Source organism: Scyliorhinus torazame, chromosome 2 (genome assembly GCF_047496885.1).
Source record: "Scyliorhinus torazame isolate Kashiwa2021f chromosome 2, sScyTor2.1, whole genome shotgun sequence".
Classification (NCBI taxonomy): Eukaryota; Metazoa; Chordata; class Chondrichthyes; order Carcharhiniformes; family Scyliorhinidae; genus Scyliorhinus; species Scyliorhinus torazame.
Window position 1 is genome coordinate 339295817 of NC_092708.1, and position 12228 is coordinate 339308044.

At 41.2% G+C, this 12228-nt stretch overlaps 1 protein-coding gene across 3 annotated transcripts in view; it reads right to left on the reverse strand.

The window, feature by feature from the left end:
- rcor1 (REST corepressor 1) overlaps positions 1–12228 on the reverse strand; it is a 181708-nt gene that overhangs the window by 12119 nt on the left and 157361 nt on the right. For 2 of the 3 annotated variants that reach the window (XM_072490434.1, XM_072490433.1), the window contains 2 exons: positions 4534–4591; positions 4191–4420 (listed from right to left, as the gene is read on the reverse strand). In XM_072490434.1, the coding sequence (XP_072346535.1) occupies positions 4191–4420; positions 4534–4591 (288 nt within the window). Of the gene's footprint in view, positions 1–4190; positions 4421–4533; positions 4592–10988; positions 11067–12228 lie in introns of all 3 variants that reach the window. The other variant, XM_072490432.1, reaches the window with a different exon arrangement.

Here is a 12228-nt window from a genome sequence, read left to right on the forward strand (position 1 = left end):
TAGACATTGGTCAATGGCAACAGCAGCTCGGGGGGGGGGTTACTTTATTTTTTTGTTAGTTACACTGGAGGGTCTGAGGGGGTGTATATTCTTGTATTAAGTTAATATTAATTTATTATTTATGTACGGGGGAGGGGGGTATGGAGGGTTGCTTTTCTGGACTGTGCTTTGTACTTAACCCTGTTGGGTTCCTTTTTCATTTTGTTATTGATATTTTATGAAAACCTTTAATAAAAATTATTTTTTTTTTAAAAAATGATGTGGAAGCTTTTTCTTGATTAAACTCACAACCATACCAATAATTCCTTTGACTGCATTCATACATTTGAGTCAGTCAAAACAAGTGGCCTTATTTTTAGACAAATGCAAAATACTGCAGATGCTGGAAATGTGAAATAAAACAGGAAACGCTGGAAATACTCAGAAGATTTGGCATACTCTGTATTTCAGGTCTATGACCAGTGAAGGACTTCAATTTTAGGCTCAATTTGTAATTACATTTTTATATTATCCAAGAGTCTACAGCAGTTGCACCCATTGTCAATTATTTAGAGTCATAACAGCAAAGGACGAGGCCATTCAGCCTCAGTCCCATTCTCCCTGCTGCTATCACTGTAATCCTGCAACCCTTGCGCTCATCCAATTTTATTTTAAAATCATTAATCATGCCTGCTTCCATCACGCTTGTATAGAATGAGTTCTCCCTCACATCCCCCTAAACCGGAGATCTTAAATTTGTTCCCCGTAGCTCTTGTATCTTCAGCTAATGGGAACAAAAGTAAGCAGCACAAATTCCAGCTTGACAGATTACTTAACTCAGGGAATTTGGTGAATGAGGGAATTTTAAAGTTTGATCTTTTTCTAGAATCTAGTCCAGTTTTGCATTTAGCATTTAACGTTAACATTAACTTGTAGTCTTTTTCCAGTTTTCTGTTAGCTGGTGGTAAACAAGCTTGCTGCTTGTGGCAACTGCAGAGTATGTTAATTAGGTCATATATATATGCTCAAAGGTTCAGCATAACATTTCATCTTTTGTACTCGATATCTCATTCGGGAAACGGTGGATGAGGACTGATTTAGTAGAGGTCTTTACAATTTCAGAGCAGATAGAGAAATAATGCTTCTTCCTCTGGGGAAGAGCATAACCAGAGGCCACTAAAATAAGACAGTCACTAAGAAAACCAATAAAGTAGTAAGAAGAAACTTCTTCATCCAAAGAGTGGTGAGAATGTGGAACCCGACACCACAGAGTATGATTGGAGCAAATGGTTTGGATAAGTTTAAGGGGAAACCAGCCAAGCATATGAAAGAGAAGAGAATAGGTAGTTACAAAGGCAGATTTAGATGAGAAAAGATGGTAAGAGACTTACACAGAGCATAAATACTGGCATTGACTGGTAGAGCTGAAGGCCTGCTTCAGGATCATACATCCTATGTGAACATTTTTCTTTGTCTACCTTATCTAAACCTGTCATAATCTTGGATACTTCTGATCAAATCTCCCCTCAACCTCCTTAACGCCAAGAACAACTCCAGCTTCTCCAACCTTACCTTATAGAAAATATCCCTCATCCCTGGAACCATTCTGATAAATATCTTCTGCAACCCTCTCAAGGACGCTCACACATCCTTCTTAAAGTGTGGTGAGACCTAACCAGAGCTTTTCAAAGGTTCAGCATAACGTTTTATCTTTTGTACTCACTATCTGGACTTAAGACTCTGAAATCCCATACGCTTCAACTACTCTCTCTGCCAACTTCAAAGGCCTGTACACATGCACATCTAGATCCCTTTGCTCATGCACACTATTTAGAACTGTACCATTAAGTCCACTGCATCTCTCCCTAATCCTCATGCTAAAATGCATCACCTCAGTGTTAAATTCCACTTGTCCTGTTGCAGTCGATTTTTATCAACTTCATAGTTTGCTACCTCCAAATTTGTTTTCATGGGTAAATTTACCACTACTCAACCCCTCCCACCCCATCCCCTTAACCTAACCTGCACATCCCTGGATACCAAGGGGAAAGTTATCATGGTCAATCTGCACATCTTTGGACTGTGGGAGGAAACCAGAGCTCCTGAAGGGAACCCACGCAGGAATTAATCGAACCTGGGTAGGTCCATGGTGCTGTAAGACAGCAGCCCTAAATACTATGCCACCATGTTGCCCAGATTCATCAACTGGATCAGTCAAGTATGATCTGCTTTTTATAGATCTACGTAGATTTTGCTTAGTTAACTCAAACCTCTCCAAGTGCTCATTGATTTTTCCTCACGGGTTTGAGTAGGGTGCTCTTTCCAAGGGCCGCTACAGACTCGATGGGCCAAATGGCCTCCTTCTGCACTGTAAATTCTATGATTGTTTCTAAAACTTGACCCACCACTGATTTGAAACTGACCAGCCTGTAGACCCACCACTGATTTGAAACTGACCAGCCTGTGGCTACTAGGAATGTACTTACACTCTTTCTTCAATAAGGATGTCCCATTTGCCACTCTCCAAGTCTCTGGTACTTCTCCCATATTTAGGATTGGAAGATTATGGCAACTTTTCAGTTACCTCTACTCCCACTGTCTTAACATCCTGGGATGCAAGCTATTGGACTAAGTGACTTATCCCCTCTAAGCAGAGCAAACCTTTTTCCAGTACATCCTGCCTATCAATTTTCACCCAATTGCCAACTGTTTCTACTGTTATTTTATCAAGATGATCTTCCTTACTACACACTGATACAAAGTGTTCTAGCCTTGCTCTGCACTTCTAAACACTTCATCACCTTCTTTGTCCCCAAAAGGATCACCCCACCTCTTACTACTTACATGCCAGCTAAGATAGTTGGGTTTCCTTTATGTTAACTGCCATTTAATACTAATACTGTTCCACTGTCAGTCTTATTTTGCTCTTCACTGCCCCTTTTAACTTATTGTATCTGGCCTGCACCTTGCTTGAAGAATTGACCCGAGATGCATCACAGATTGTTTAACTGTTTCATCATATTCTCAACCTCCCTCATCATGGCCCTGGCTTCGGTCCCAACATTTCATCCTTGTTGGAAAATACCTAGCCTGTACCAGAAACATCTCCTCCTTAAAGATGACCCATCATTCTGTTACCGTTTTTCCTGTCAGTCTTTGATTCGGTTTTGCTCTGGCTAATTCCCCTTCCATCCTACTAACAGTCCTCTTTCAATTTAGAAGTTCTACTTTTGATTGTTCCTTGCTCTTTGCCATTATTAATCTAAACCTTATGATACGATGATCACTCTTACTGAAATGTTCTCCCTCAAACACTTGGTCTACTTGGCCCAACTCCCAGTACCAGATCCAGCAAACCTGCATCCTAGTCGGTCTGAAAACATACTGGTCAAAGAAGCTCTCCTGAATACACCAGAAATTCTGCCCCCTCTATCCTTGACTCTCAACATCCTAATCGATAGTTGTAAAATTGAAGTCCCCCGATATTACCATTCTATAGTTCATGCATATTACTGCAATTTCCCTCCAGATTTCCTCCTGTATTTCTCTCTCACTACTTGGAGGCCTATGGAATATCCAAGTAACATAATCATCCCCTTTTTATTTCTCAACTCTAACCAAATGGATTCTGTCCTTGGGCCCTCAAGGACATCCTCGCTTTCCAACACTACAACTATTTTCCTAAACAGCATCGCCATTCCATCTTTTCCTTTCCCTATCTTTTCTGAACACTTTCGTTCCTTGAATATTAAATGCCCAGTTCTCACCATTTTTAAGCCACGTTTCCATTATTGCCACTATATCACACTCCTGCACTGCTACTTGTGCTTGTACATCATGAATCTTCTTCACCACACTGTGCGTTTACATTCATGCATTCTAAACATGTCCTTATCTAGGGCTATCCAACACACACTCCTTTATGCACCTTAATTTTATTTTTTTACTTCTATATACTGGTGCCCAACCCCATGCCAATTCAGTTTAATATTTAGTTTGTATTAATAAAATATTTCAGAAAAATTTGACAAACATTTTTGCAACTGAGTAATATCACACTATTCTATTATCTTAAAACTAGCTTCTTGTAAATGCCTGTGTTCCAAGCAGAAAAAAGGAAATAAGTAGAAAAATAATCAGTCATTCTTCATTACATACTTGCTTTTATAAAGGCTAACATACAATGTTCAATGTAAAGGATGGAGACTTGCCTCTTCTTCCTCCTCAGAAAGTTTAGTAGCAACATCTGGAGAGTTTGGGGGTTTATCAGCAATGCTTCCATTTTCTTCTCTGCTACCATGTTCTGCTTCCCACTCCTGCAGAACCTCTTCAAGGTTGAAACGACGGCGATAATTCACAAAAAAGTTCTTCACTTGTACTACTGTTTTATTGCCAATTACATCTGAAATGGCTTGAAAATCCCGGCCATATTTTCTTATTGCTGTGGGGGAGAAAGAAATCCTACGATCAACAAAGAAGTAACTGCATTTTAACTAACATTTTTGCATTTTCTTTTCAAGCTGAAATGTAAACCCAAGTGAGATATTTACTCACCTTGCACAGCTAGTAGTTGCTCTTCAGTTGTCCAACGAGCATTAATTTTCTGATTTGCCTAAAGAACAAACTTGCATTTAGTGTCCCAAAGTGTTCCACAACCAATTACTTACTTTTAAAAGATAGGCACAATTATTTTGTTGTCAAACGTGGCAGAATAATTTGAGTGCAGTAATATGCCACAAACAGGATAAACAACCATTCCTCTTTTTATTGACGGTTGAGGCACCAACATTGGCCAGTACAATGCAAGAACGTTTTGCTCTCATTTACATATTACAAGGTCTTTTAAGTCCACCTAAACAAGGTTGAGTGGGGCTTGTTTTAAAATCTTAACTGAAAGACAGTAGACATGAACATGATCCACTTTTTCAGTATTGCAATCAAGTATTAGTCTGTGAGTTTGTGAACCAGGGATGGAACCTACAATTTTTTGGCTCAGATGTTAAGAATGATACTAGAAGAAAAATATTTCAGCAGTCACGTGTTTTAAAATGCAACTACATATTTTAAACAGTTCATACTGCAAATTTGTAAACCGTTCAACATTAACTCAATAATACGCTGCAACATACCTTATCAAATGAATGATACATTGAGAAGTTGCAAAATAAATTAACTACCTAGTAGGGTCCTCTCATTTTTTCAATTATATGAATTTCCCCACACCGGTCTAGCCTAAACTTGATATTCTGAAAAAAGAACATATGAAAATGCTGCTAAGTGTCCAACAGGTGCCACTTAGCCGTTTCTAGTTCTATATTTTGTAAAACTCCTGGACTTCATTGATAGCTAATTTCTACCAGGAGGTAATCTAAATCAATTAACCTCTTTAACTACAGAACAAACATGCATCGAGTGCCCCAAAGTGCTTACTTTTAAAAGATAGTCTTAATTATTTTGTTGGCAAATGTGGCAGAATAATGAGTGCAGTAATATGCCATAAACAACTTTGCTCCTCCAAAACTATACTCCTATTGGATATTATTTAGTTACACTTCCATAATGCATTCAATAAAGTTAAACACATGGATCATAAATAAAAACATATAAAATAGGAGGTAGCCTACAAACGTAGACTGGGTTTGGAAACTAATTGGCAACTAGGAGGCAGAGTGGAAAGAAAGGGTACATACACGGATTAGTGGGATGGAACAAGTGGCATTCTGCAGGAATCAACTACAGGACAACATTTTACCATATATACTGGATGAAGGATTAGACAGTTTGCAGATGACAGTAGGTTAAGAAGAACAGCAAGTAGTGCTGATGGGAGTAACAAGTTACAAAATGGATATACAAAGATTAAAATAAGCGCGAGAAACCATAACAAATAGAGTTCAACATGGGCTAGTGTTGGGACATCCATTTTGATAAAAGAAAGATAAATCAGTATTTTCTAAATGGTGCAACACTAGAACGTGGAGGAGCGAAGAGGTTTAGGAATCCAGATATACAAATCATTAAAAGCATATAAACAGGTGCAACAAGTAATCAAATTGGCCTTTATCACAAGCGTGCTGGAAAGCCATGAGGAGAACTTTATGATTCAATTGTAATTGTGCCTTGGTCGGATCATAACTGAAACGCTGCATTCAGTTTTGGGTGATGCACATCAAAGGACATACTGGCTTTAGAGCACGAGCAGCACAGGTTCAGCACAGTAACACAAGGTTTAGGGGGATTAAATTATAAGGACAAGTTGCATAGTAGATTGAGCAGTGATTTGATCAAGATGTTTAAAATGTAAAAAGGATTAGAAGGGATAGGTACAGAGAAATAATTTTCTCTGATGGGGAATCAAGAATGAGATGCATAATTCTAAAATTAGAGTTTGGTCATGAAGGATCAAAAGTTGGAAGCACTTTCACAAAAAGAGTGGTTGAAATGTGTATGCTTGGGTACTATTCCAAGTTTAAACAGCTATACAAGTGCAAGTTGTTATTACAGTTAAATAATTAGAGATAAAAAATAACATGAATAGTTTGGTTTCCCAAGTTAAAAAAAACCTTTCAGTCAAGATGGGTTGCAGATTTGGGGTTACTATAAGATCAGCCATGATGGGGCGGCATGGTGGCTGAGCGGTTAGCACTGCTGCTTCATGCCGCTCAGGTCCCGGTTTCGTTCCCGGGTCACTGTCTGTGTGGAGTTTGCACATTCTCCCAGTGTCTGCGTGGGTCTCACCCCCACAACCCAAAGATGTGCAGGGTAGGTGGATTGGTCACGCTAAATTACCCTTAATTGGAAAAAAATTGGGCACTCTAAATTTTAAAAAAAGATTAGCCATGATCTTATTAAATGGCGGAGCAGGCTTGAAGGGCAGAATGGCCTACTCCTGCTCCTTGTTTGGATCCAAAAGGTGGACTACTTTATTGTCGACTTGCCCTGAGCATAGTTTCCTTGTAGATAAATGCACCATCCTATGAAGTGTGCAGCTGTTACAATTGTCAATTACGGCAAGACACTCTAGAGCAGTGATTCCCAACCTTTATGTCACAGCACACCTTTTATACTACAAACTATTTTGAGGCGCACATCCTATTTTCTCCAACTGAACTGCCCTCTAGCAAAAGTCTTTTATCTCCAAAACCTGCTAAAAACACGTCAAGCCACCATTCACTAGTTTTCATTAGTTTAGAATAAAAGCCTTATTACCAATTGAATGTCAAATATAATGGGCGGGATTCTCCACTCCCACGCCGAAGTGGCCGCGCCGTCGTGAACGCCGTCGAGGGTCACGACGGCGCGGAACAGCCCCGGTCCCGACCGATCCAGGATCTGACAAGGGGCCAGGATCGGGGCCGCGTCATCTACACGCACCAGGCCCTGTCGCCCGCGTAAAAGCGGCGCCGCATAGATGACGCGGCCGGCGCCGCATAACGGGCGTCATCCGCGCATGCGTGGTTGTCGTCCTCTCTAAATCAGCCCCGCAAGAAGATGGGGGACGGATCTTGCGGGGCCGCGGAAGGAAGGAGGTCCTCCTTCAGAGAGGACGGCCCGACGATCGGTGGGCACCGATCGCGGGCCACCCCACATTCCAGGTGAAGCCCGGCGCAGGATCCCCCCTCGCCCCCCCCACAGGCCGCCCCCCCCAGCGTTCACGTACCGCCCACGACTGCAGCGACCAGGTGTGGACGGCGCCAGGGGGAACCCGCTGTTTTGGCCTGGCCGCTCGGCCCATCTGGGCCTCAGAATAGCGGGGGTGCCGGAGAATCGTCATTTTGGGTGTCTCCGGCGATTCTCCGGCCTGCGAAACTCGATCGGGCCGTTCCCGCCGCTCGGGAGAATCGCGGGAGGGCGTCGGACCGGCGTCCCCGGAAATTTTGGCGGACCAGGCGATTCTCCCAACCGGCGTTGGAGTGGAGAATCGCGCCCAATATTCTTTATGGCAAATGTACACAATAAAGTGTTTCCTATTAAAGATTTCAATTGTTTAGTTTTTTGAGCCTGCATTTATCATTGTGAAAGTTTATAAATGAAGGAAATACTGTGAGTAGCACGTTACTGACAATATTAATATGACAACTCTGTTTTCCTCTGAGTAGGCTCTCTTGATCTGGGAAGGAACCGCTGACAGGGTAACTTGGACATCTTGCTCCACTGACAGGTGCTCTACTTTTTTTTTTTACATAAGGCAGTATTGAGAATATCAACTCGCACATGTAGGTTGTGGAAAACAGTAAGAGTACTGCTACAGCGCAATGTGAAATAGATGGATATTCTTGTCCTGCAAACAACCAAAATGTGTCCAGAGGCATCTCTGCAAACTTCACTTTCAGTGTAGATCCATCCTGAGCTCTGCAAATTCCTCTTGTTCTTTAAATGACAAAAAGTCTTTGGTGATTCAAGGGAAAGAGCCCTAATGGATCACGTACCCAAAGTCTTCCAAACTCATGAAGGGTAAGAAGCATTCAAATTTTTCTGTAGTGTTTTAAGGTGTGTGGAGATAAGGTTGAGTATAGGTTTGCCAGCAGGATTTGCTGATGCCGGGTTGAACATCTCAAGTGACCCACCTGCCACTTTTTCTGCCAAAGGGCCAGTTTTGATTGGAAACCCTGGCATTTATCTGTGGCAGTCAGAATGTTCTCATCCGCCCCCCCCCCCCCCCCCCCCGTATTTTAACATTCAGCTTATTCAGATGGCTGAATATATCCAAAAGATATGAAACCTTAGCACACCAAGAATCATCACATTAAATGTGTGGCAATTCATGCAGAGCCGAAAATGCTTTCAGCGTGTTACAGCGCTCATAAGCATGGGGACCTTTCCCTGGGACAGCCATCACACTTGTGTGCACGAGAAAACTTTGGCTCCCATCTCTTCACACAAACTAATAAACAAACGCGGTGTTAAGGACGTGTCTTCCTGTAATTCACGATTTTGTCTAATACTGCAGTTAACTCAGGTGGCATTGTTTTGGCAAGAAGGGCTTCACCGTGCAGGATTCAGTGGTTGACCTGGATGTTAGGATTCGGTTCTTCTACCTTACTCACAAATCTCTTGACGCTTCCTGCCATGGCAGCTGCATCATCAGCGCAAATGCTTTTGCACTTGGTCCAGTTAAGATTGTTTTCCTCCAGATAAACAGTTGTAACACAAAAAGATTTCCTTCTCCAGTCACATGATCGTGCAATTTTTTGCAAGAGGAGAAATTTGCTTTAATAGAATTCCCATCAACATACCCGACATTGTTTAAGAGCTGGATGCGTCCACTGATTTCCATGGAGTCATCAATCTGCATGGCAAATTTTCCACTCATTTCCAATTTCTTCTGAAGCACTAGTTGAATATCAACTGACATTTCGCCAATATGCCGTTTGATTGCATTATCAGAAAGAGGAACTTTGTTGATTTCTTTGGCAGTATCAGTTCCCAAGATTACTCTCAATCTTGCATGCTGGCAGAAGAAGGGTTTTGGCGATGGTGTGCAGCTTCTTCAATTTCACTATGAGCCCAACCACCAGGTAACTCGCCTCCTGCGTATTATCTGAAACCCGCACACACTCCATCATATGTTGACTTTGCTTTAAGTTTTATTTTCTCAGGCGCTTGAAATACTGTATACCCTTGCTGGAGAGTGAATGGCATTTTGTATTGAAATGGCAGCTCAACTTACATGGTACAACTGCAACATTTCAGAGTTTCTCTCTGCAAATACGGCATTCTGGGACAGGGCAAGAGGCATCACCCGTCCACGAAAATCCAAAGGCCAAGTAGCTGTCGCTGTACTGACTGTATCAACCTCGCTTTTTTCTCCTGAGATTCTGTTCTTTCAGTTACATCAGAATCAGAGGGGGATTCCATGCTTCTTTTTCAAGAACTTATCCATGGCAAACTATGGTCAAACACATACTACACAATAAATGCCCTGAATCATTCACTTACACAATTTCAGCTCTTCGGCCATGCCGAGTAGAGCACTACTGCTCAAAAGGTGTATCCTTGCCCCAGCATCACGCAGCATGGAGTTACCAACCTTCAGTTGTCTTCTCAGAGCTTCGGGGCCTCTCAAGACCTCTTCCAGGTCTGCTCCTTCCAGCCCCTTCTCTAAGTGGAGCTTGTTTCTCCTTTTCTTCATTTTATTGGTTCCTGTTTTGTACCTCCATTTTCTTCCCTTACAGGGAACCTAATTTTTAAAAAAACTTTTCCCTTTCCTCTCTCCTGTTTTTTCAACCTCTCCCTGGGTTTTTACCGACAGTGCAGGGACCTTCGTCTTCAGCTCGGTGGTTGGCATCGCCAAGTGACATTGGGCCTCCTGCGTGTGCGCCAGCTGGCCGGCAAAAGGCCATATGTTTGGTTCAGATTTTTGTTTTATATTGATCAGACCCATGAGCATGCACTATCCTAGCTGGCACATGCATGGTTCAGATTACCAACGTGAAAATAATCTGGACTTGCACGTGAAGCCTTTTCCTGGCCGGTGCATGCACGGGAGACCTGAAGTTTATTGGGCCTTGGAAGTGCTAACCTCCAAGCTGAAGACAAAGGTTAAGTTTTAATTTACTAACGAATTTTGAATAATTTAAAATCTTATTTAGCACACCCATTGGCGCCTTCACGGCACACCAAATCACTGCTCTAGAGGATTGCTTTACAGTACATGTTTCAGCAGTGATCACCATTTAAGTCCAAGACATTGGGCAATCTTGACCTAAGTATTACTGACAAAACTAGCTTACCCAAGTAATCATGAAAATTTGTCCCAAAAGTTGTGACCAGAAAATAAATCTGTAACAGGATAGTATTAAGTGAAACAATGGCAGATGTCATGGGGTTTTATACAAAATGTGACACTCCCTATTTACATATACAAAAGTGCCTCAACAAGGTGCATGGATAATATTTAATAAAAAATGGACTTTAATGTTATTTAAAGTTCAGTGTGTTGGGCATCAACACCAAAAACAATATATATCACACCCCAATTTTATTTATTAAGGTGAATAGTTCCTTACCTCAGGTGGCTTGAATTCCTCTATCCCACCGTCTAATTTTTGTTTGAGCGCACCATTTATCTGTTTCACATTTTGGATCTAGAATATTAGATTTTAATGACCCAGTAAACATAAGAGTCACTGATGAAACTGTCAAAGACAGACTAAGAGATTTATGTATTTCAAACCCTGCCACAAAACTTACTGCCCCATTAGCAGGAGACAGACAGCATGACTATTTTCTTCCTTATATTCGGAAAGCAACTCCTTTAGTGGTGTACATTTCCAAGGATGCTTCATAATCTATGGCACCATGTAATTCTTCATGTGCAAGCCTAAACAGGGAGTGCTAGCAGGCCATTTGATTTTAGGGGGCCTCAGAGCCAAAGGCGACTCTGTTGCACTTGATTATCAACATCACACACAAACACTTTTACACAAGAGTTTGCTGGGTGGTAAATCAGTGCTGTGAATAGTAGCTACTTTTTCCTTGATCTAATTCCAGGATAGGGAAGATAACACATATAATTCTCTTCTAACTGAGAGTAGACATAATGAGTCAAATGGCCTCTTGTGTTGTGGCATTCTATGAATTCAGCTGGACATGAAACTAGAGAGATTCATTATAAGTTTCACAATTTTTGATGATTTTTCTACTGAACAAATTTAGGAAACAGAATTACTTAAAATGTATTCTACAAGAACCATGTATAACAGCATTTTTTAAAAATGGTCTGAAATGACAATGAACTGGACTCAATATTACATACAATCTTTGAGGAAATAAGCAACTTAGTGGTTTGTTTCCATAATTGCCAAATACGTCACACCAACTGTGTTGCTAAGTATTTGGTCTCGCGATTAGATATTCAGGAATTTAACAGGGGGTCAGGCATCTAAAAAGCCTTTGCAATAGAAGCTACAGTTGAAGCTAAAGGTTCCAGAAAAGACATGCTCAAAGGTAAAATTCAGAGCTGTCTGCTCAAGTCAAAGTGACTCACTGAAGCAGAGTAATATGATGTGTACATTTTTATGTTGTTACATTAACATGCATTGACTAACCAAGTGAACTTGACCATAAATACAGCTCTGAATATTTACTTAACCTAGAAATAAGGTAGCTTAATGATTCAACGCAAGTCTCACCTCAGAGATTCGAGAAATACATGTCAAAGATATTGATATTTCAGGTTACAGGGGTTCCATTGTTGTACACTTGAGTTGTGCATTGCACAATTGTAAATACAGGGCATTCAGAGTT